Source organism: Lupinus angustifolius, chromosome LG16 (genome assembly GCF_001865875.1).
Source record: "Lupinus angustifolius cultivar Tanjil chromosome LG16, LupAngTanjil_v1.0, whole genome shotgun sequence".
Classification (NCBI taxonomy): domain Eukaryota; kingdom Viridiplantae; phylum Streptophyta; class Magnoliopsida; order Fabales; family Fabaceae; genus Lupinus; species Lupinus angustifolius.
Genome location: NC_032024.1, coordinates 3912728 through 3938636, shown reverse-complemented (window position 1 = coordinate 3938636; position 25909 = coordinate 3912728). Strand labels below are relative to the sequence as shown.

General features: G+C 35.7%; 2 protein-coding genes and 1 long non-coding RNA gene across 7 annotated transcripts in view; 1 reads left to right on the top strand and 2 right to left on the bottom strand.

Annotated features, from left to right (window-relative positions):
• LOC109329613 (RNA pseudouridine synthase 6, chloroplastic-like) overlaps positions 1–12948 on the bottom strand; it is a 29183-nt gene extending 16235 nt beyond the window's left edge. Inside the window, exons 1-10 of one of the 5 annotated variants that reach the window (XR_002105561.1) lie at positions 12559–12948; positions 12332–12460; positions 11997–12251; positions 11837–11918; positions 3464–3579; positions 3317–3371; positions 3018–3129; positions 2240–2409; positions 1337–1682; positions 1090–1252 (exon numbers count right to left, since the gene is read on the bottom strand). Coding sequence is in view for 2 of the 5 variants with exons in the window: in XM_019563309.1 (XP_019418854.1) it covers positions 1398–1682; positions 2240–2409; positions 3018–3129; positions 3317–3371; positions 3464–3579; positions 11837–11918; positions 11997–12251; positions 12332–12460; positions 12559–12791 (1437 nt within the window). In the remaining 3 variants the exon portion in view is untranslated. Of the gene's footprint in view, positions 1–1089; positions 1253–1308; positions 1683–1859; positions 2086–2239; positions 2410–3017; positions 3130–3316; positions 3372–3463; positions 3580–11836; positions 11919–11996; positions 12252–12331; positions 12461–12558 lie in introns of those variants that run through there. The other 4 variants (XM_019563309.1, XR_002105562.1, XR_002105560.1 and 1 more) reach the window with 4 other exon arrangements.
• On the top strand, positions 13996–15780 carry LOC109329620. Its single transcript, XR_002105563.1, has 2 exons — positions 13996–14354; positions 14545–15780. It is a non-coding gene; the product is annotated as an uncharacterized LOC109329620 (long non-coding RNA).
• LOC109330224 (probable serine/threonine-protein kinase PBL7) lies at positions 22135–25334 on the bottom strand. Its single transcript, XM_019564322.1, has 5 exons — positions 24879–25334; positions 24176–24357; positions 23894–24083; positions 23246–23637; positions 22135–23047 (listed from the first exon to the last, which is right to left on the bottom strand). The coding sequence occupies exons 1-5, from the start codon at positions 25012–25014 to the stop codon at positions 22763–22765; spliced, it is 1185 nt and encodes a 394-aa protein (XP_019419867.1). The 5' UTR covers positions 25015–25334; the 3' UTR covers positions 22135–22762.

Genomic DNA, 25909 nt, shown 5'->3' with positions numbered 1-25909 from the left:
CAGATTCCTAATCTTCATTTGTGAGTTTAGGTTTTGAATGAGAATGGAAGGAAATGCTGAGAAGTAGTTAAATACACTTTTAATATGATTCTAAAGTTTTATTTTTCTCTTCAAAATTCAACTCGCAAATATACTCTTTATCTATCAAAGGATTAGACCAATCTTCATTACCTACCAACTTTCTCTTCAGGGCTTATTCTTCTTAGCAGGTGCTTACTGTAATATTAAAAAGTATAATAACCAAATCAAGCTCTTAATAAATTGCATATATGTTTTCGTTAACTTCAACTAGAGGCTTGCCCTTGCATCTTGATAGGTTAATATAATCAACAGATTTTCTATTTCAAATATTGTTTCCTCAATCATATACAATATGAGGTGTTACTTGAGTTTAGGGAAAGAACTAAGTAGAATCAGATTCTCTCTCATGTCTCAGACCAATTAGTGTCTACCAACAAGTCAAAAATAACACATCATTTTAATTTTATTTTATTAAAATAATATATTAATTTTATTTTATTAAAATAATATATTAATTTCATTTGTCTTGATATAAGTGTTGAGGACATCAAATTAGAACGGGATTCCCCATCTCTTAAAAGTTCGATGTCTCATGTCTCGGACCAATCAGTGTCTACTAACAAGTCAAAAATAACACTTCATTTTAATTTATTTTATTAAAATAATATATTAATTTCATTTGTCTTGATATAAGTGTTGAGGACATCAAAAGAGGCTGAGGTTTTCACGTGTCACAGGTTCAAAATCAGGAAACAATCTCCCTACTTGTATGGCTAAAATTATGTATATTTACCTTCCCAAATCTCATTAAGGTTTTGTTTGGAAGTTACAAGGCAAAGAGAAGGAGGGTGATCAAAGGGTAGAGAAAAGAGAAGGTAAATGATAATGTAAAAATATTTTTTATTTTTTCTTTAAAAATGTAATTAACAATGAGAATTGAACAATGATATGTAATTATATGATATTACTAAATATATTTAGTTATTTTAACATTTTATTTCCAAAAAATCTTAAATTGAGGAACTTTAAAAATAAATATAAGAGTTTTAGTGGGTTTGAGAAACCTCCAAAACTTTTCTCTCTCCTTAATCCAACTCCCAATTAAGGGGAAGACTTTCCAAAGTTATCCATTCATTTCCCTTCTCCTGGAAAACTACAAACAAAGCCGAAGGAGCATACCAGCATAAATTGGTCCGCTTGATCTTCTTATGCTTTTTGAATATTATTATATCTGTGCATATAAAACCAATATAATTTAAGTTCCAGGCATACAAATAAATCAAGATATTTTCAACTTAAATGATTTTACACTCACTCAAACCTGAGTCAGAACAAGATCATAACCTTGATCTCTATCCTCAACTCAAGCACACATTTCAAGCCATTTGACTTCTCCACCAAGGCAAACCAGCTTTGTAGAAGTGCTCATCATCATCCCATGAAATTTGACATGCTTGAAGGCCAATCGCAACACTCGGCACCTTTCCATGTTGTGCAATCCAATTTATAACAGCCGTTTCTTTTTCACTCTCACAACTGAAATCTTTCTTGTATTTTCCAAATGGATTAAGTCCAGGATTAGCCATCTCTGCAACCGCAGCTGCCATATATGTAGAATCGCCAATTAATGGAGCCTTACAGGCAGCAAATTGAGCTCGAATCTGCATTAAAAAAGGAAGGTACTAGTCAAAAAAAGTATCTTCTTCCTAAAAGATAGTCAAAGAAAAGAAATAAGACGAGTTTCTTTATTCATTCATTATAATAAATTTGAAACACTGCTAAATTTATACTAACTGGTTCACCATTCAGACAAAAGAATCAAACATTCAAGTTGATACCAGATTTTCGCATATGAAAAAATCCAGAATATGTATTGGAGGGCAGGGGAGATATTTTCAAATGGAAACTCTCATGGTCACAGTTGTATTCTCCTAATATTAGATCTAATCCAATGATTCCTAGAACAACATAGTGTATGCACTATTGTGATTTGTAGCAGCTGAATTATTGTTTAACCAACAAAGGCAGCCGGTCAACAGCCTTCCAGCTCATGAAGGCATATGACTGAAACACATAAAAATAAAGTGAGCAATGAACCACTCAAATGTTCACATGAGGAGAATTGTCTATCAACTATTTCTTCATGTGTTAAAACTTAATAATTAAAAAAGACCCTTCCGTAAAAACGCATACAACACATAAAAGACAGCTAGTAGACCTGATGAGTTCGCCCAGTAAGAAGCTTGATTTTACACTCATACGCATAGTCTTTAGAAGGCCACTCACAGTCTTCAATACAATATTTGTCCTGAATAGCAGTAGTTGGCCAGGGAACCTGACTGCATTCCATGACTTCAAGTTGACAAATCTGCCACCCCTTAATAAAATCTGTAATCAATAAAAAACTGGGTTGAATCCACAAAACAAGACCCTTATTTGGACACTAAACCGAAGCCACAGAGCAAACAACTGTTTCACAATTTTACACTTTGACGGAAATGCCCATGTCAATCACATCATGTTGTCGCAGGTACAAAAAAGTCAATGAACATTAGGATAGGATAATAAACATTCAAACCATTCAAATTATACTCCATGGGGAACATAACAATCATGGAAGTTCAGTTAAGTAGCTAATTCCATCTTGGTTAATGCACTACACCAAAACATAGGGTTAAAAAATGTGATGATAATATGATATCTCAATTTCCCCCGAGTAGTTTAAAACTAATAATATATTATTCTCAAGAACATCACTCTGCTTTCTATTGTTAACTCTGTCATTCTTTCCTGCTATTCTTTTTAGGGAGTCAAATATAGAATTTCAGTAGATGGCAAAGCTAAATGTCTCATGTCATTCTGCAGGAGTCTGCTGAAAAAACACAGTCAATAAAGGCACACTTATTTATTAGCAATGAAAGCACAATCATTTACTAGTATAGCTATTTCAGGGTTTGCAATCAATCTTTGTTAATCACTCCAATTAGTATGGTTACCTTCAGAAACAAGTCTAGGAGCCATGTTAATAGGACGCATATAATGGGTAATGATTCCAGTTGGCAAAGGAGAAACTGCAAGAGCAAGATAGAGCTTCTTCACTTTTTTGTCCTGAAAAAATAATAATAATTGCACGAGTATTAATTTACACATTCACTTGGTGTGAAAGGCACTCTTCCAAACTGTAGAAATCCATCTCATGAGAAACACCCCAGAGCTCATGAGTTGTAGTAGTGTGCCTTTCCAAATAGTAGAGGATTATTCTAGCATAAGATATGAAATGGAATTATAAACTTACCCTGATTTTGCCATGAAACACGGAGCAGTACTCTTTAGTCCTGGCTAATACCACACTGCAAATAAATAGAAGTTCATCACGGTCTATGACGGCAAGAATGACAAGGAGCAATAAACAATTTCATTTGTTTTTGCAAAAATGCACTACCAGCCTTCTGTGCAATTATCAATCTGATGGGTAGTCATCAAAGGGGTTGTCAATCCCAAGGCGCGAGTTGCAAAGGTAGCACAACGTTCTTCAATGTTGTCGGTAGTGCCACCTACCTAACCAAAATAGTAGAAGAAAAAAATCCAGAGAAACTTTAAACAATAAATTAATTAACCATGTAAGCATAGCAAACAATTTCAAAACATGTCATAAGAATCTTGAATTAACCCGGCATAATAGTAGTCTAACACTACACCCCATTCAGGGCTGGTATAGTACCTACAAGCAAACACACTCTACACTAAAGATGGCAACACTGCTGGAACTTTTCTCCCAATATTGTGTATCAAACCTCAAACGAATCAAACATATAAATTGTTGACACTGCTATGTTTCTACCTGCAACTGTTTCATAAACAAAATAAATGTCCCTTAACAATGATTGTGATAGGGTGCGGAAGAGACCACCCATCACACGAGTGTACTAGCGGAGGCCATGTGGCAGCAACTAAACCACGTGACAGCTGGTGAATGATTCCCATGGCTTGTTTGGTAACTGCCGAAGGAGCTTTGGAGAGGGCCGAAGGGTATAAATAGGAGTTAGGGAGGTTATTATAGTTAGTTTTGAAGTATTGTGTAGAGAGGGTAATTGATTCAGGGAATCAATCTTGTAGTGAGGAATTGATTCAAGAGAATCAATTAGGGTTCATCATTCAATGTAATCTTCTCCAATTCTTGCATTCAATAAAAGGGGTATTAGTATTCGGAATTCAATTGATTCCGAATCGATGTGCTTACGGATCTTCTTCTTTCTCCGTGCATTCTTTTACCGGTGTTATCACTGATATCAGAACACCGATTCCGGTGCCCTGAAAACCACTGCCTTTTCACCGTTGATTCATGAAGACTCGAAGCATGTCACAATCCGGAGAATAGTGGGAACAAGAACGTGAAGAGATGCAAATGAGGTTGGAATTCCCGGAAGCTTTGGTGAAGAAACACGAAGAACAAATGGCGGAGATGACGGCGAAGCTGGAACGTTGTTGCTTCACCACCGAGGTTGTTCACGGCGGCGACGCCGACAGTTCCATTCACGCGGCAGAATTGACCGTGGCGGAGGGGAATTTCGCGGCGGAGAGGATCACGGAAGGGATGACTTCCGCGGTGAGGAAGGCCAGTTTCGGAGAGGGAGGGTTGACAACGCATTTGGTTGGACTCATCAGTTGAAGAGATACTTCCAACTGAAGGAGCTTATGGAAGGTGAGAAGATGTAGGCCACGGTTATGGCCCTTGAAGGGAAGGCTTTGAGTTGGTACCATTGGTGGGAGAAGTGCAACCCGAGGCCGAATGGGGAAGGATTCAAAATTGCAGTGGTCTGGAGATTTCAGCCGTATATGATTCAGAATTCGTTTGAGCAGTTACTGTCCCTCAAACAAACCGGTTTCGTGGAAGAGTTTGAGAAGTATGTTGGAGCTTTGAGAACCATTAATCAAGAGTTTGCAAGGGCCATCTTTTTGAACGGGTTGAAAGAGGAGTTTCGGGCTGAGGTAAAATTGTATGAATTACATTCCTTGTCTGAAATTATATAGAAGGTGTTATTGATTGAGCAAAAGAATGTAATATTGAGTAAGAAGGGTTCGTATGGTTATGCAAGCCGAAGTGGAAGTAATCAGAGAAGTAATCCTTACTCTAGAACCGTTACCGTAGAATCAAAAACAGCATGGGAGGGAAAGCGTGATAGTTTTGGGGGAAGCAACAAGGTCGGAAATTCCGGGCCGAAACCAGTTAGTGAAGGTGTTTACCACGAGGAGGGGAATTCAAACATTTAACCAGTGCTGAGGTTAGGGACAGGCGTGACAAAGGCCTATGTTTTAGATGTGATGAGCCTTGCACGGTGCAAAAATAGGCAATTCAGGATGCTTATTATGGAGGAAGAGGAGGAAGAGGAAGATGGTGTAGGGGAAGAACTCGTGGACTTGGTCCAAGATTTGCGATTATCCTTGTGCTCCATGTCCGGCTTTACTACCACACAGTCCTGGAAGGTGGAAGGGGTATTGAGGGGAAGAGCTATTGTTGTTCTCATTGATTGTGGGGCTTCTCATAATTTCATAGCCAATGAGGTGGTGAGAGAGTTGGATTTGATAGTCCAGGATACTCCTTCTTACATGGTGGAGGTAGGAGACGGCCATAAAGTGAGGTGTACATGAAAATGTGCACAATTGTCCTTTCAGATACAGAATTTGGAGGTGGTTCAAGATTTTTACCTCTTCACTCTCAAGGGCATCGACCTGGTGTTGGGACTAGATTGGTTATCTGGATTAGGTGAGGTTCAAGCAGATTTTGGCAAGTTGGAACTCACGGTTAAGCAAAGGAGAAGTTGATCCGTATCACGGGTAATCCTGCATTGGCTAAAACTGAACTTTCATATGGTGCATTATTGCAGGTACTCCGAGATGAGGGTGAAGGGTTACTCATGCAATGTGAATCATCGAGTCAAGGGGGGGGGGTTCAAACAGAATGTTGCAATTGCTCGAAGACTTTGATGAGTTATTCACTGATCCTACGGGCCTTCCACCTGTCCGAAGGCATGATCACGCCATACATCTTATTGAGGGGGCTGTCATCCCCAATGTTAGGCCCTACAAGTACCCACACTACTAAAAAACAGAGATAGAAGGCCTGATCAGGGAGATGTTGGGGTCAGGGGTTATCCAGCTTAGCATCAGTCCTTATTCCAGTCCCTTGATTTTAGTGAAATAGAAGGATGGTGGGTGGAGGTTTTGTGTTGATTATCGAGCCTTAAACAAGGTGATTATACCCTACAAATTCCTTATTCCCATTATTGAGGAATTGTTGGATGAGATTGGAGGGCCCACCATCTTCACCAAATTGGACTTGAAGTCACGATATCATCAGATACGGATGCGGAACGAAGATATTGAGAAGACTGCTTTCCGAACCCATGAAGGCCATTATGAGTTTGTTGTGATGCCTTTTGACCTCAATAATGCACCTTCGACTTTCCAGGCACTCATGAATGAGGTATTACGACCATACTTGTGGCGGTTTGCATTAGTCTTCTTTGACGATATACTAGTTTACAGTCAGCATGAGGATTCTCATGAGGAGCAGTTAAGGGACGTTTTGACTGCCTTACGCGAGAATTCGTTAAAGGTTAACAAGAAGAAATGCAGTTTTGCTAAGCCGAGTCTAGAATATTTGGGTCACATCATCTCCCATTCAGGAGTTGCGACCGATGAATCAAAAGTGGCAACTATAAGTTCTTGGCCCATGCCCCGCGATTTAAAGAGTTTAAGGGGATTTCTATGTCTCACAAGTTACTACCATAGGTTTGTGCAAGGGTGTTGGAGAATTGCCAAGCCTCTTATGGATTTGTTGAAAAAAGATAACTTTGTGTAGACCGAAGAAGCTACTATTGCTTTTCAGACTCTAAAAGCAACCATGATCAGTTTACCAATGTTGGTCGTACCGGACTTTTCGAAGACTTTTGTGTTAGAAACCGATGCTTCCAATAAGGGGGTTGGGGCGGTTTTGATGCAGGAGGGTCGCCCTTTAGCTTTTTGGAGTAAAGGTTTATCAGCCAGATCCAGTTGAAGTCGATATATGAACGAGAATTGATGGTGTTGGTTCAAGCCGTGCAAAAGTGGAAGCATTATCTGATGGGTCTCCACTTTGTGATTAAAACGAACCAAAGGAGTCTGAAATTCCTTACTGATCATAGGCTTTTCAGTGAGGAACAGTTTAAATAGGCGGTAAAGCTCATTAGGTTGGATTTTGAGATTTAGTTCAAACTGGGGAAGGAAAATTCCGTGGCCGATGCATTATCGAGGAAGGCCTATTACTCGGCACTCTCGGTGATTAATGTAGGAGATGCCGAGAGGTGGTTCCAAGAGGTTCAGCAGGTACCTAAGTGGAGGAGGGTGATACAGGATTTGGCAGAAAACCCAGGCTCTCATCCGGGTTTTCAATTTCAGGCGGGACGTTTACTGTATAAGGGGAGGTTGGTGTTATCCAAGACGTCTGATAAGTTGCCTCTGATTTTAGCTGAGTACCATGATAGTGTCGTCGGGGGGCATTGTGGGTTTTTCCGAACATACAAGCGGGTCTCGAGTTTCTTTTATTGGGACAGCATGTGTGGTTATGTGAAGCAGTATGTCGAGGCTTGTGATGTTTGTCAACGCTAGAAGTATTCTACTTTGGCACTTGGAGGAGTTTTGCAGCCACTACTTATTCCTACTCAAGTATGGCCAGATATTTCTATGGATTTCATATCCGGATTACCGCGGTCTAGTGACAAGGATACCTTCTTTGTGGTAGTTGACCGACTCACTAAATATGCTCATTTTTATCCTCTTGGCCATCCCTATTCTGCTAAGGATGTAGCTTATGTGTTTGTGAAAGATGTGGTAAGACTACATGGGTTTCCATCATCGATAGTTTCTGACCGTGACCAGGTATTCCTAAGTCATTTCTGGCAGGTACTATTCCGATTGGCAGGGACTCGTTTGAAGTACAACACAGCTTACCATCCTCAAACTGACAGGCAAACCGAGGTGGTTAATCGTAGTTTGGAAACCTATCTCCGATGTTTCGTGGGACCCAAACCGAAGAAATGAGTAGAATGACTTTCTTGGGCCAAGTTTTGGTTCAATACTACGTACAACATTTCTGCAAGACTGACCCCTTTCAAAGTTTTATATGGGAGAGATCCTCCAGTTTTGATTAAAGGGTGTACGTGATGTAAACCCTCCTAGGGTAGCCTTTGATCCCAAGGGCAAATGAAGTCATGATGGTCCTACAACTAGGGCCAAGGCCAAGGCCAAGGCAGAGATTCTTAAGGTCTCAAAGGACACAATTGACCCAGGAGAGGGTATGTGAGAAAGACATTTATGTCCTTAGGTTATGTTCTAACTTAGGTTTATTTTATTTGCATTGATTCAAATAAATGAGATTGCATTCTCATATAGTCTTAGGTTTATTTTCACTCAATTATTTTAGCATTTAATTCATGTAAAATATGGGTTGGGATTTATTTGTAACATGGTCCATATTTCGTGACCAAGTAGTTCACTTAGGTTCTAGGGTAAGCTTGTCACGTGGCTAGAGCAATGAAATTAAAGCATGATAATTTCTTACATGGAAGAGGGCGTGAGGAACTCTATCTCTAAGGCAACAAGGAGATAAGACATGGAGAAAACAAATTATTTGAAGATAATTATAAAGATTATATCTTTCAAATCTGATCCAATTTAATGCTACAAGCAAGGGATCAAGTGAAGACAGAATTATGTTGTGGAAGGCTACAATCAAGGAAGTGAATATAAGATTTGTTTATACCAACAACATAATCTTATAAACAAATCAGCCCCAACAAAGATAGATTTGAGAATTCAAATTTGACAAGCAACTTAGTCAAATCCTATCATACAAAATTTGACCAAGCAAGGAAAATATCAACCCTTGATCAATTAAGGATCACACGGCTATAATCAAGGAAATTAGATTGTAAAGTTGTTATCCTACTTGCTTGAAGATAAATTCGGTTGCCTAAAGATAGATATGATTTGACAAAGGGCTTAGCTCACCATCTTATCTTCTCCAAAACCGTGGCTACTCAACAAACTCAAGCCAAGGACTTACTCATAACTCAACCACACTCAACCGAGGCCAAACTCATTCAAAGGCCAAGTTACTCATTCTGGTTGCAACCATTATTTACATGATTTAAATTAGGAGCTACATTATTATTTCATATTTATTTTAGCCTAAATTTTAATTATGATTTTTATTATTCAAGTTAATTAGGACTTAATCTTTTATTTCAGCCCAAGACATTCAGATTGCCTATTTATGTAATTGAATTGTCATTAATAAAGTTAAGTTAAATTTTGATTAAACCCTTGTGTTTTTGTTTAGTTGAGAGCTCTCCTAAACCTAGGTTGGTCATGGCCACCATACTTGTTCTTATCAAGCATCCTTGCTTGTGGCGGACCTCCATAGCTTATCAAGCAGCCTTGCTTGTGGCGCTTCTCCCCTTTCATTCTTTTCCACCTCCACCTTCAACCTCCAAACTCATTCACATAATTTCCATTCAAAACCGAATCCACCATCTCCATTAAACCAACCTTAACCTAAAACTCATACAACCTACCTCACGCATAAAACAAACCCTAAAACACCTTCTCCAACCTTAAACCAAACCTACACACATTGCCTTACAAAGCGTGGCCTACCCTAAACACAAATACTACCTTAACCCTAAACAAAGAATCCCTCACAAACACAATTACCCTAGATCTTAACCACTCAACCTAGACTGCCTTATAACCTAAGCAGCCCAAACCAAACCAAAACAGCCCTAATATTACCCTAATTTCACAAAACCGAATTTGGACTCCAAAAGTCCTAAAGTATCAAGCTAAAACGATCCGTAAATTAAAGGCAGCCCCAAGAGGTTGTCATCAGTACGTTTACATCAAAGGTAGAGGAAGTAAATCAGCTCTTGGTTGCCCAAAATGAGGTTATTCAAGAGTTGAAGCAGAATCTCTTACGTGCCCAAGATATGATGAAGGCTCAGGCGGATAAACACCAATGTGAGGTGGAGTTTGAAGTGGGAGATTAGGTGTTTTTGAAACTTCAGCCGTATAGGCTGAAAACTCTAGCCTCCAGACCTTCCGCCAAGTTGTCGGCCAAGTTCTATGGCCAGTATCAAATTTTAGAGCGCATTGGCCCGATAGCTTACCGGTTAGCATTGTCAGACCATACACGGGTCCATCCCGTGCTTCATGTTTCTTTGTTGAGAAGGCGCTAAAACCGGCGTAACAGTCTCAACCCCTTCCGATGATGTTATCCGAGGAGTTGGAGTTGAAGGTACAGCCGGTTGAAATCCTGCAACACCATGTTGATAGTAGTGGAAATGTGGAATTGTTGGTCCAATGGGAGGACTTATCAGAGTGTGAAAATTCGTGGGAGTCAAGTTGGTTCTTCTGGGAGGGGATATTGATAGGATGCGGAAGAGACCACCCATCATACAAGTGTACCAGCGGAGGCCACGTGACAGCAACTAAACCACGTGGCAGCTGGTGAATAATTCCCACAACTTGTTTGGTAACTGCCGAATGAGCTTTGGAGAGGGCCGCAGGGTATAAATAGTAGTTAGGGGAGGGTTATTGTAGTTAGTTTTGAAGTATTGTGTAGAGAGAGGAATTGATTCAGGGAATCAATCTTGTAGTGAGAAATTGATTCAAGGGAATTAATTAGGGTTCATCATTCATTGTAATCTTCTCCAATTCTTGCATTCAATAAAAGAGGTATTAGTATTCGGAATTCAATTGATTCCGAATTGATTTGCTTACGGATCTTCTTCTTTCTTTGTGCATTCTTTTACCGGTGTTATCAGATTGCATAAAAAAGTGCCTCAAAGCCTAACATGGACTAGTGGAGGATTAGGAATTACTAATTAGCATAGGCAATTTAAATCTCATTTATCTAGAATTTAGAGAGACGGAAACAACAATGGACAGTGAAAACAACCTTTGAAGATTTTGATAGAGACCATTGAGGAGCATAATTAGCAAGTGTCAACATATTTTATGTTAACTTAGTGTTATTCCAATAATTATTACAGTATTTTTTACATATTTTGGGGCTTAAATATGTTTAATGAGTTACTCAGCGAATTTCTATCTTCTTGCATGCGTGATAACTCGAGAACCCTGGGAGTAAAACCTATGTTAATTTTCTTATACTCGACTTCAATGCTATTTTATAAACCTAGTCCACATTTATAGACAACACCAAACATCCCTTCATAAATCTCATTGCTCCTTTCTTGAGCTTCCCCTAGAATCCATCAAACTTTAAACCATAATGCCTAAGCTCTCAGGCATTCTTCACAACAACCAAATAATTACTAATTTCTCCCAAAAATCCAATCATCTGATATTCCCTAAACATTAATAAATGTACCTTTTAACCTTCTACCTTTGTTCTTTGCTACTAACCATTCCCCAAGCCTGATTATATCCATGTCATACAACCAACTCATATAACTGGTCTAGCCAATCTTGATATTAGATGCTATATGCAGTTAGGATTATGGTGCTGAAGTCGTTGAAAAACTAAATAATATAATCTGAGAACTGATATAAATAATTATTTATGACTCACATTAAATAAGCCATTAGCATAATCTAAATAACAATTTTCACTCACTTGAAGCAGAACATGGCCATGGGTATAAATATTACAGTACTCTGCATTATCTAGCATCCAATTGAAATCAATTCTATTCAACACCTATACCGAAATGAATAACTCTTCTAAGTTCAAACTATGGGACTGATTACATACCGATGTACCAGCAGGTTTATCCAGAACTACATACAATTCTGTCACAGCAATGATCCTTGATCTCCAGTCAATCTCATAGCACCTAAAAAAAGCTTTAAAAAGTCAAACATTATCTTTCCTCTATAACCAAAAGATAATTAAAACAAAAGCTCTGGTTCACCGGGGAAAGCGTTTGGGATGCACATGAACTCGTATATACATTCCCGGTTCCACAACTTCATTCACACTAGTTATACGGAAAGTTTTTTGTGCCCTTTGTACAGTCTTGCCTTTGATTGAAGCTCTTTTTCGCAAAACTGAAGGTTCTGTTACTTCTTTGAATATCCTAATTTGTTTTTCAGTAGCACTAGGAGGAGGCGGTGGACATACAAGAGCGTAGTGCACAGCTCCAAATTGAATCAAATCTGCAACATACCTTCATAGAACGAAACTTAACATACGAATATGATCATGGAAGATAATACTAGAAATTCATAAATTGAGTGTCACGCTTACAATGGAGGAAGATGGACTGATTTGCAAATAAATTCTAACACATTTCCTTCTTCGGATACAACTAAGTGCTCAACTCTCGGTGTAGATTTGTGCGATGGACATGGAAGTAACCGATCATAGTTTTGATAGCTTCAATAAAAGTAAGTTTCAGTAACAATTAACAAGCAAAAAATTAAAGCAGTAGAAACAAGCTTGTTTTGTTTCTTGAGATTGATGAAGGTAGTTACCTTTCCGAAGAAGACGTGGCGGTTAAGTTTGCGGCGTCGATTGTTGAGGAGTTAGTTTCAACGGCGACGATGGCGTTAGTGTTATGTGAACTCCGATAACACCGATTCGACGCGTGGTGCTTGTGAATAGCTGAGCACGACATTCCAAGCGCGCGCGCCGCCGTGGTTTGGCCGGAGCTCCGGTAACAACTGGATAAAGACAATAACGCCACCGCAACGGTCACCGAGGCCATTTTTTTTATCTTACTGAGTTTGATTACGAGCAAGTTTTCCACAATTATCGAGTTGAAGTTTTACAAACCGGAATTCGCTTAATGTGAAGGGAAGCTTGTGTAAACTTTTTAGTCATGCTTCTGATCGCGAATCAACTGGTTCACCATTATGCTTATCCTAATATATATTTTTGGTAGATATCTTTAACGAACTAATTTGTTTGTGGTTATCGTTATCCTTTCTAATAATAAGTGTCATTTTCGTGAATCAAATTTTTTATCTTGAAGATATAATATGATTTTATAACACTAAACCAACATTCTTACTGTTTATCCTAATATTTGCTTCTATGTAGCATTGCTAATCGAGAAAAAGTGTACAAAAATTGTTATGCTTATCGATACGGCTATCGGGTTGAGGCTGGTGTTTTGAAAACTGTACGCATGTTATTTGCAACTGAATAAATGGGCCTCAATAAATAGACAGGGCTTTATCTTGGGCCTTCAAAAAATGGTTGGTTCATGAAATAAAAATATAGAACAATACAAAAGATGTGGTAAGTTTTCTAAAGTGTATTTGCTGGTGGAATTTAAAAAATGAATGAATTAAAAAGGAAGATATAAGAGTCGTGAAATACATTTGTGGGATAACTCTAAAAGATTTATTTCCCTCCAAAAATGACTTGAGGTCTTTTTTTTTTCTTCAACTCTAAAATCCAACTTGCAAATAAACTGTAAGATGAAACTTGTGTTTAATACTAACAAACAATTATCATTATAAGATATGATGGACTGGGTTAAAATGAGCATTTACTTATTTTTAACTTCTTATCATTGTTTCTAAGGAATGAGATTAACAAAACCTTATAAATACACGGGATAATATATTTTGAGATAAAGTATGTATGTACAAATATAAATGTTAGAGTATCAAATGAAATTGCAAGTTGCTTGTATCTCTTTGAGTTATTATTAGAGTATACAAAGAGAAATAAAACATTTGAAAACCATTTGTGAGATAATTGTTTTCTTTTTTCTTTCCCAAACTAATTTACAAACAAACTCCTAATTTTAGTTTGCAAATTCAGGTTTTGAATGGAATGAAAGGAGGAAATGAAATGCTCAAGAGTAATCAAATACACTTATGAGATGAATTTAAAGTTTTATCTTTCTTTACAAAACTCAACTCATAAAAAAGGATTACACCAATCTCCATTACCCACCAACTTTCTCTTTAGGGCTTATTCTTCTTAGCAGGTTATATTAAAAAGTATAATAACCAAATCAAGCTCTTAATAAATTGCATACATGTTTTCCTTAACTTCACTTAGAGGCTCGCCCTTGAATTTTGATAGGTTAATATAATCAATACATTTTCGATTTGAAATACTGGTTCGTTAATAATATACAATATGAAGGTGGTTACTTGAGTTTAGGGAAAGAACTAAGCACCTGGGATGTCTTCACTCACAAAACACCAGGTCAAAATTCACCAACTCTGTAATATGCACTTATTGGTTAAAGCGATTTGATAATACTTAATCTGTCAAGCTTCCATTTTCATAGTTTCAAACTTGGTATAAGGTACCAACAAAAGGTTGGTATAGTGGTGTAAAATCTCGTTACATACCAGGATGATCAATAGTTCAATTCCTATAAGCAACAATTATTGGAAAAGAAAACCACACATCCCAAAAAGAATTAGTTCCTTACTCGGAAAAAAAAAATAGTGAATATATATTTTTGGTAATACCAAAAAAAAACTTGGGATAAGGTATTCATGAACGAGATTGCACCTAGAGTTGTGGATGGAAGTAATGCGGACATTACAGTTGGCCAATATCATCGGTCTGGTAATAAAACCTCTTAAGTTTAGGTTTAAAATATTTGTTAATCATCCATGAGATAAAAAACAATGGTGGCTGAATGTGTGGGGACCAAAGCATACCTGGCCATCATAATAACACGTGCACAAAAGAGGCTGAGCATAGCACAACTAGGTAAGGTTATTATTCATTAATAACGAAGTTACGAGTTCAAATTCTGAAAACAGACTCTCTGCTTGCAGGTAGAAAGGCTGCGAACATCTATCCTCCCCAAATCTCACTATCGGTCATACAAGCATAAATTGGTCCACTTGATGTTCTTATGCTTTTTGAATATTATTATATCTGTGCATATAAAACCAATATAATTTAAGTTCCAGGCATACAAATAAATCACTCAAACCTGAGTCAGAAGAATATCACAACCATGATCTCTCGATCCTCAACTTAAGCACACATTTCAAGTCATTTCACTCATGCACCAAGGCAAACCAGCTTTGTAGAAGCTCATCATCATCCCATGAAATTTAATATGCTTGAAGGCCAATTACATCACTCGGCACATTTCCATGTGCAATCCAATTTATAACGGCTGTTTCTTTTTCACTCTCACAAGTGAAATCTTTATTGTATTTTCCAAATGGATTAAGTCCAGGAATAGCCATCTCTGCAATTTTGCAGCTGCCATATATGTAGAATCACCAATTAATGGAGCCTTACAGGCAGCAAATTGAGCTCGAATGGGCAATTAAAGAAGGAAGGTACTAGTCAAAACATAGTTTCCTCTTCCTAAAAGATACTCAAAGAAAATAAACACTGCTAAATTGATGCCAACTGATTCACCATTCATACAAAAGAATCAAACATTCAAGTCGACATCGGATTCTCGAATATGAAAACATCCAGAATATGTATTGGAGGGTGGGGGATATATTTTCAAATAGAAACTCTCAAGGCTACAGTTGTATACTCCTAATATTAGATCCAATCCAACAGTTCCTAGAATCTGCACTATTGTGATTTGTAGCAGCTGAATTATTGTTTAACCAACAAAGGAAGCTGGTGAACATCCTTTCCAGCTCATGAAGGCATATAACAATGAAACATATAGAAATAAAGTGAGCAATGAACCACTCAAATGTTCACATGAGGAGAATTGTAAATCAACTATATCTTCATGTTTTTTTTATTCTACCAAAGGTATCCCCTCATCTTTTTGGATAAGGAACTAATCTCTTTGGGATGCGTGGTTGCCTCTCCCAACAAGTGTTGCTCCTAGGAATTGAACCTTTGACCTTTTGGTCACCTAGGGATCTAGCGGCACCTTAAATCACTAGACCAACACCATGTGTTAAAACTTAATTCAAAAAGACACTTCCGGTAAAACACATACTCAACACATACAAGATTGCTAACAGACCTGAGGAGTTCGACCAGTAAGAAGCTTGATTTTACACTCATATGCATAATCTTTAGAAGGCCACTCCCAGTCTTCAATACAATATTTGTCCTGAATACCAGTAGTTGGCCAGGGAACCTGACTGTATTCCATGACCTCAAGTTCACAAATCTGCCACCACTTTATAAAATCTGTACTCAATAAAACAAGAGTTGTGCCCTTATTTCGACACTAAACTGATGCCACAAAGCAAACAACTGTTTCACAATTTTACACTTGAAATGCCCATGTCAATTTACATGTCATGTTGCTGCAGGTACAAAAAAGTCAACAATATACACATTCAAATTATACTCCATCAGGAACATACAATCATGCAAGTTCAGTTAAGTAGCTAATTCCATCTTGGCTAATGCACCACATCAAATCACATGGTTAAAAATGTGATATCTCAATTTCCCCAGTGTAGTTTAAAACTAATAATATATTATTCTCAAGAACATTACTCTGTCTTCTATTATTAACTCGTTCAGTCTTTCCTGCTATTCATTTTAGGGAGTCTAAATACTGAATTTCAGTAGAAAGCAAAGCTAATGTCTCATATCATTCTGCTGGAAGCTGCAGAAAAAGCAGTCAAAATAAGCACAATTATTTACTAGTATAGCTATTTCAGGGTTCTCAAGCAATCTATGATAGTCACTCCAATTAGTGTACCTTCAGAAACAAGTCAAGGAGCCATGTTAATAGGACACATATAGTGGGTAATGATTCCAGTTGGTGAAGAAGAAACTGCAAAAGGAATTGAAACCATAATGCCTCAGCTCCGAGGAATTGTTCACAACAACCAAATAATTTGAATTTCCCCAAAAATACAATCGTCTGATATTCCCTAAACATTAATAATAAGTATACCTTTAGACTACTACCTTTGTACCCTTGTTCTTTGCTACTAACCATTCTCCTACCTTAACTGACCTTAGAAAATCTAATTTCCAGACTACTAAAACCCAATTATATCCAACTCATAAAAATGCTCTAGCCAAACTTGATCTTAGATGCTATGCTGTTATGATATTGGTGCTGAAGGCATTGAAAAACCAAATAAGATAATCCGATGACTGATATACATAATGATTTATGACTATGTTAGATGGATCACGTTAAATAACCCATTAGCATAATCTAAATAACAATTTTCACTCACTTGAAGCAGAACATGGCCACTGGTTATCAAAACTACAGTACTCTGCATTATCTAGCATCCAAAATTACGAAAACAATTCTATTCGATGCCTATACAGAAATATGAATAACTCTTTTGGGGTCAAACTATGGGATTGATTACATACATGTACCAGCCTGTTTATCCAAAACTAAGTACAATTTGTCACAGCAATAATCCTTGATCTCCGGTCAATCTCATAGCACCTAAAACAGCTTTAAAATGTCAAACATTATCTTTCCTCCATCACAAAAAACAAAAACTCTGGTTTACCTGGGAAAGCGTTTGGGCCAGCCAAGAAATAATTGATCCACCTGGGAAACGAATTGATCCACACTAGTTATACGAAACTTTATGCAAGTATACGGGCCAGCCAAGAAAAGTAGGGTCTTATTCGCATTTGAATTTATAGGCTACTAGGGTCAGGCATACCATCCAATTCCATGTTATAATTATTGCATATAGCAATCAAACAGTTACATTTAGGCAAAATCCATACCATTTGCTTTCGCATAGTGAATATCATCATAACCCATTTAGGTACATCATGGCTGAAGCATACTATCTCCATTTACAATATGAATGAAAAAATTCATATTGCAATTGAGTTTAAGAAACAAAGGCTCAATTTTATTTCTCCAGGTCCAGGATCCTGATATTACATAATGAATAGAGAATTCATATTGATATTTCATATCAAGCCATCCAACAAATTAGGGTCTCCTTCGGATTTACAAATTATAAGCAACTATAATCCATCTTGCAATGAATATGCAGATTTAATAGCCCAAATCAAATTCTTGGATTTGTAAAGCTATGCAAAATCCATACCACTTGCTTTCACCTCGTGAATATCATGACCAATTTAGGGACATTACGTCTGAAGCATACCATTTCGATTTACAATATGAATAAAAAATTCATATTGCAATAGTTTAAGAAACAAAGGCTCACTTTTATTTCTCCAGGTCTAGGATCCTGATATTACATTATAAATAAAGAATTCATATTGATATTTCGTATAAAGCCATCCAACAAATTAAGGTCTCATTCGGATTTACAAATTATAGCCAACTATAGTTCATCTTGCAAGCAATATGCAGATTTCATAGCCCAAATCCAACTCTTGGATTTGTAAAGCAATTAAATTTTTGGTTCATCGAGATCAAACATTCTTGAATAATCAAGATCCATATTATAGCCACCAATGAAAGAAACTGTTACCACAACATAGGTTTTGGGACAGTGTTTGTAAACTCGAGAAATACCTCATTTTCCTTACATCAATTATAAAGAAATTCAAAGATTGAAAATCAATCGACATATGCCAGTGATAAAGATTCAGTAAAGGCACAAGGAAGAGAGACATGAGTCACATGACACTAAAAAGGGTCAGAAATGGCAAAAGAAATCAAATTCTTTATGTCTCTATGTAGAGTTTGAACCATCGCAAAAATCAAGTGAAGAAGCAACACCAACATCAGAAGAAAAAAAGGAACTTTCATACAACATCATAATTTAAGGAAAAATGTCATCACTGCCGTAAATGAAAGAAATTGCCTCAAGAAAAATCTAGGGTTTTGAAACTGATTTTGATTACCAACTTAAGAAAGACGATACTTCGCTTAAATCGATTATAAGAAAAATCAATCGAGAAGGATGTGCCAATGATAAAGGGTCGGAATAGACACAAAGAAATCGAATTCTATATCTTTCAATTCTACTCATCAATTGCAAAGAATTTCGCAACTAGGACATGAAAAAATTCAGTGATCTTCTTTACCTTCACAGAGAAAGTTGGAAAAAACATGAAAATCAATCTCTCTATATTTATACCATGAGAGTTTCAACGGAACCATTGCAAAATCTTGAAGCATGTTCGTTTGTAGAAAACAGTAGAGTGGTATTTATAATGAGCAATGTTTCAAGTTGAAGCGTAAAGGTGAAGCAATGTTGGGGCCTCCATGAAATGGGCCTTAGATGAAGGATCATACAAGCCCATTTACAATTCACATTTTTTTTAATCCACATTATTGATTTATTAATTTGTATCTGTATTATTATTTATTAACTGTTATTATCTGATCTAATACTTCCCCTAATAAAAATAATCTAATACTCTATATAAGTAACGAAGTAAAATGCTTACCTCCATTTATTTGGGTGAAATGTATATTCAAGGACTCCTAATTTATAAATAACTCAAACTTAACGTCATTATTGAAAAAAATTCCCTATTTATTTATTATGCATAGTAATTTAAAATATGTATTAATTCATGCAATCATTCTATTGATTAGAAAATATAGTTAATATTTTGATGTTTTACTTTTTTATGACAAACAAAACGATAGTGGCGCATGGAGTGTTATAGACAATGACTTTTATATTATTTGAACTTATCTTTGTAATATATCAAATTTTATTTAACTTAATTACATTAGTCATCATTTGTTGTTTAAGAAATTACACTTATCTTTTCTATAGTGGTAGTTAGTGTAATTTATATATAATTAGGGATGATTTATATAGGTTTAAAAAAAGAAATGTGGTTTATGTAATTTCACTAAAACTTATGAATTGTTACTGTAAATTTTATAACGTTAAGGTAATTTAAATGACCAAATGTCAACTAAAATGACCTAAGCCTCCTACACTTGGACAAGGACCGACAATGAACTAGACCAACTTGATATTTGTTCGAAACTTGACTTGTTATTTAATTTGACAAATTTGATTAATGAACTAAATGAGTCAAACTTGAGCTAAAAATTGAGGTTGCTAAATAAACGAGTCAAACTTGAACTTGATACAATTTGACTCATTAGGCTCATGAGTCTCCTACATTATTTTTTAATGTTTATTGTTATTATATATATAAAATGTTATATTTATATATAATCATGTGGAAAAAAATTAAATGAATTAATTAGTTTAGTTATCCAAATGAACCAATTCGATTTGAGCTGAACACTCTATGAACTTTAATTGAACCAAACTCAAACTAAAAAATAATTAGAATCAAGTTTTGAACTGATCAAATTCTTATCAGGTTAAGCTCTAATTCGACTTGTTTCCGAATAATTAAAAAAGTGACTTCAACCGTTAAAGTTAACACTTAATAATAGTGGGTCGAGTTGGAGCCATGTTATAAATGGTTCAGGAACATTAGATCACTGGACCCACTTTCCTAAATTCAAAACTCTCTTTAGTGTAGTAATATCAGGTCTACAAACGGCATGGATAAGCTGACTCCATAGTTAGAAGCTAAAAATGTATTGTTGATAAACTTGTTGATTGAATTCCTAAGTTATAAAGTAATTTCACTGATTTATCAAATTAGAGCTTCTAGTCTTTTGTTTATCGTTAGGATCATTTCTAATAACGGAGAGGAAAATATTTAAAAAAACAAAGGGAAATATAATTTTTAATGACTAATTTTATCTTTTTTATTAAAATGAAATTACACTTTTGTCATTAAAAAGAAAGTGAAAACACGCACATGTTTCTCCATTGTTATAAGTCTTCATTAAAATCCATAAGTACAACATAAGATCAAAAGGTCAATAGCAGATTACAGTAAGTGACATTTGTTGGAAAGAACAATCACATATTTTATGAAATTAATTCCTTATCATTGATTAACATAAAAAATATTAGACTTTATAATAAACCAAGTGATTAACTTATTTGGTAAGATAAACTTATTTATTAGTGGAATTAAAGTTCGACTATTGTTGCATAATTTTGTGTACTAACTCAAGGTTACCAAATAGTCGATGTCCCAATTGGACAAGACATCACAACAATAAACCAAAAATGACCCAAAAAGGTGATGAACATGATAATGAAAGATCACCTTCCAATAGCCAAGGCATGATAGGCGGAGAACTGAAATGAAAAGTAGGAGAAAACAGAATACCTTAAGCACGGTGGATATTTCAAATTTGTTTGTATAGTAATAATTCTAGGGGAATAGAATTTCCATATCATATGTACATTCATGTCAAAAGGTAAAGTATGATGGGTAAGGATCTTGTCTCAAACATGTCTCATACTAATGAAAATATGTCATATTAATTAAAAAATTAAATATTTATTGTTTTTTTAGTTTTGCTTCAATATCATTGGTCTGAACATAGTTTGAATTTGAGACAACATATCATTTTATCTCGGAAGAAAGAAAAAAAGGATTTTTTTTTTTAATTTATGTATTGACACAATAGGAGAATATGGGAAATTTCAAGCTTTTGCTCTTCATAAATAATCTCAGCAGTACTATTTAATAAAGTTCACCAGCTAGATTGCCTAGAAGTTGAAAATTAAATAAATTTAGAACCATAACACCAACTTTCTTCATCTACAAGTATCACTCACTTTAATAGTAAATTTATGCACTATAAAGGACTATAGTCACATACCCACCACCCCAGATAAAATTATGTCAACACAGACTCCAGTAGCTATTGGCACAAGGGGCACTATTGGATCTCTAGTAATGAAGGAAATTGAATACTTCACCAAGTTTGAGTTAGACACAAGAGGTAGTAGTAGTTCACAAAAACCTCAGCAACATTTTGTGGAAATGGATAGAAGCTATTCCATTTCTAGGCCTAGTTTCTGGGCCTTACTAACAACTTGGAGGAGGAGGAGCAGGAAGAGAAAATGTACTAGTGGATTCATCCCAAAAATTTGTTCTGTTACAGAAGTAGCAGAAACCAATCAGTTAAATAGGATTCCTGGTTATAGCTATAGGATCCTCAAGAATGATATCAACAACTTTCAGCTCTAAGTTACCCTCTTGAGTTTTTTCAGTGAAGAATACCATTGCACTTTGGGAGACCAAAACTTGTAACATATTCATTTTAATATTCAATTTGTGTTGCCAGACTTTGGCAACTTTTTTGTTTTGTTTTGTTTTGTTTTGGGTCTCATGTTATTTTTCAAGTCTATACTTGCATGTTATCTTTCATGTTCTCTTCAAGAACCTGTGTTTTTTATGCCTTTAGTACTGCTGGCTTTTTAGATTTAAGATTCAGTTTGAAATCAGTGCTCTACAGATTCTGTAAGATTTGGAACCATGCAGCTTTTCGGAGATATGGTGACGGTTTTAGACAGCCAAGGTAAGAATAGAAAATGAATGGCATACTCAATGTACATATCAGATTTAGATCTGCAAACAGTTGGTATTTAACTACTATTTATGAATAAAATAATCAAGCAAAAAAGTACTTTTGTATTAATTTAGATGTTTATAATTGGGGTGCTTATATTTAGACTTTTGGATTTCGGTATCACATTACATGTTACATATGCAGCTTGACTCGGATTGTTTCTAACATTTGAACTCATGACCTCTAGAAAAAGAGAAAATTCGAAGAGTTAAAGGTATCCTGATTGAGTGATTTCAATGACAAAACAAAAGCATTACAACCTAAAAGTTAAACTTTGGACATCACTCAGTCTAGCAAAAACATTTTTGTAGTGATTTTTGTTTTTTCTTCAAAATTTTCAGTGAATCCTAATATTTGTCTGGCCAATCAAGCTAATCCATTGGCTCTTCAAATGAAGGTGTAGCTCTAAAAGACTCAACATGTCCTTCACTTTTCAGAGAATCACTAACAATGTCTTTTTCTTCATTTTTTTGTGTTGTTAGATGCATAAGAGCTGTTACAACATCATCCACTTGAGGCCGCATATCCGGTTCCTCTTGTAGGCACATTGCTGCCACTGCTAGAGCTTGAAATAGACCCTTCACTGGGAAATTACCTTCTAGCAAAGGATCAGCCATTTGAGTGAACTTCTTTCTGTCCTTAAACAATGGTGTTGCCTGTGATATCAAAACAAATAGGCTACCATAAATTCCATATTTCAAAGCTATTTTTAACTTTAGCACTAAAGTGCACCTTCTAAACCTTTTAAGTAAAATAAATATCATCATGCTTATTGAAGAGCATCGTATAGCCAGTATTCTACCGAAAATCAGGGCGCGACAGTTACGTGACTAAGAGGAAAAAGTATAACATACCCAATCAATCAAGTTTTGCTCCTCTGCACATCTTGCTGTGTCTATTACCCTCCTACCAGTGATTATCTCCAAAAGCACTACACCAAAACTATATATATCTATTTTTGTGGATAGTTGACCTGAAGAAGCATACTCAGGTGCACAATAGCCATAGGTTCCCATCACCCTAGTTGAGACAGGATTCTTGCCTTCAATTGGACCCAACTTAGCAAGTCCAAAATCTGATAGCTTTGCATTGAAATTTTCATCTAACAGTATATTAGACGATTTGAAATCACGGAATATCACTGGTGGATCTGCACCATTATGCAAGTATTCAAGTCCTCTAACTGCTCCCTCAGCTATTTTCATCCTTGTCTGCCAATCCAATGGCTCCTTATCTTTACCCATGTCTGAGAAAAATAAACTAGTGATGTTGCATGCTATTGATGTGTTCCAGTAAAACAAAGTTCATAATTATAACATGTTTGATTTTGATTAAATTTTACAGAATAACTGTTTTCCTCCAACCATTCCATAAACTCTAACAAGAGCTTTGTAGCACTGGGCTGCCCTTTTAATAAATAAAAAACTCCCGAAGACTTGCTGTTAATTTTGTTTTAAGCTGTTTTGAATACAAAATAAGCTAAATGTTTATGACTATCATACCTAGAAGGTGATCTTCCAAACTTCCATTAGCCATGCATTCATAAACTAGAATTCTATTATCTTCTTCTGCACAATAACCAAGGAGCTTGACAAGGTTAGGATGTTTCACCAAGCTTAACATCAAAACCTCGGCGAAAAATTCTCTTGTTCCTTGGGTTCCTTCTCTATTCAGTTGCTTCACAGCTACAGTCTGAGCACCAAATATTCAACATGAGACTTCCACAACTTGTAAACATCTAAAAATACTATATATTAAAGTGTGAGTGTGTTTGAGAGAGATACTTGATTAGTGCTTTTTATGTATCCTTTGTAGACATTCCCAAATCCACCTTCTCCGATACGGCAATCAGTGCTAAAGTTGCCTGTTGCAGCAGCAAGTTCTTCATATGTGAATACTTTTACATCATTTTGTGCAGCTCCATATTTTAGTATCTCTGCTGTTATATGTCTATGCCTGCTGCTACCTGCAATTTGAGACCATGTATTTATATAAAGTTTGATCACCCACATTTCCATTTAAAGCCATAGTTTCTAATGCAAAATTCTAGGGATTTTCAGCTAATAATTTGGAAATCATAATAACATTTCTCAATAACTATCAAGAATCTATTTTAAAGAATATTACTATATTGAAAAGCATGGTATTATAATTTGCAATTATTCATTTCAATATGTTCATGAACCATCTTTATATCGTCTCCTTGATGATTATGTAACTTTACCTATATCATGCCTTGTTGCAAACCTTTACATATATGGTCCCAAACCCGAACAAAAGAACGGGGTTGTGTTCATAAAACTTTGTCGAATCTTTATGACATGTATAGAGAAACATAGCAGGAATTGAATAGAAATCAAACCGCTCTTCGATCATATTAAAGGGCAAAAAAAGAAACATAAAAAAACAAATTTCGTTCAACCATTTTATTTTATTTTTTGTTTCTGCATATGTAACATTTTGCCAGAATCAGAAAAGCCTACATACCGGTCTTAATTGACACAGCAGCAGCTATTGATTTGAATGTTTGCCTTCCTGCTGAAACTTTTCTGGTTTTTCTTTCTACTTTTGTGTAAGAGGGTGATTCAACTTCAGATTTGCAGCATGGTAAGCAACAACTCATTTTCTCAAACCTTATCTGTATTTATAGCACAAACAAACAAAGCCCTGAAACCAAAAATTCTTAACCAACCTGAACAAATTCCTCTCAAAACCAAATTGCATGCACCAAATGCTAAAATTGGAAAGGAATGGTGCAGTTAATTTGGTTATATATTTTGAGCTGAGCTTGTTTGCTCTTGAGGCCTATATCAACAAAGAAACTAAATGAGGTTGTGCATGGTGGACAAAAATGTTTTATATGTGCATTCCTGAGAGAACTATAATTACTTATTTTAGTTTTGAACATCAAAACGGTTAATTAATTTTAGCTATTTTTTCTGATAAAAAGCAGGTACAAGAAAAAGGAAACTCATAAGGTTAACAAATGCAAAAAAAGTAAAATCATTCTATCTTAAAACTTGGTCAAGAATAGACTATTGTCTATTATTGGGTTGTGATAGGGAAATTCTTGGATAGTAACTTTATATCTTATATTTGCCAATTACATTTTTTATGTGTAAAACTATACTTCCTCTGTCCCTCTCTTCAACAGAGAAAAAAAACTATACTCCCTCTGGCATTTTTTTTGTCGTCTAAGAAAAATTGTTTTGTCTGAATTATTAATTATCTAAAAATATTCATTTTTTACACAGTTTATTATTTCAATTCAGTTCACAAAGGACATATATTTTTTGTCTCAATCCAAACAACATATATTACTGGTGATGAATTGAGAAGATATATTAGAAGAGTGAAACAGTAAGTAATATTGAAAACAAGTAAACATTAAAAATGACACTGAAGTGAATTCTACTTAGTAGGATTAAGTTTTAAGGTGTGTTTGTTGTTGAAAAATAAGAAATATTAAACCAAATTCATATCTATCAATATAAAAACAATTATCTGTACTGGAAGCT

Excerpts from the sequence above, each read along its gene's own strand:
- LOC109330224 (XM_019564322.1), bottom strand. The coding sequence starts at position 25,014 with ATGAGTTGTTGCTTACCATGCTGCAAATCTGAAGTTGAATCACCCTCT. Across the intron at positions 24,084-24,175 it reads ACATAAAAAGCACTAATCAA|ACTGTAGCTGTGAAGCAACT; the intron begins GTATCTCTCTCA and ends TTTGGTGCTCAG. Across the intron at positions 23,638-23,893 it reads TTTGGAAGATCACCTTCTAG|ACATGGGTAAAGATAAGGAG; the intron begins GTATGATAGTCA and ends TATTTTTCTCAG.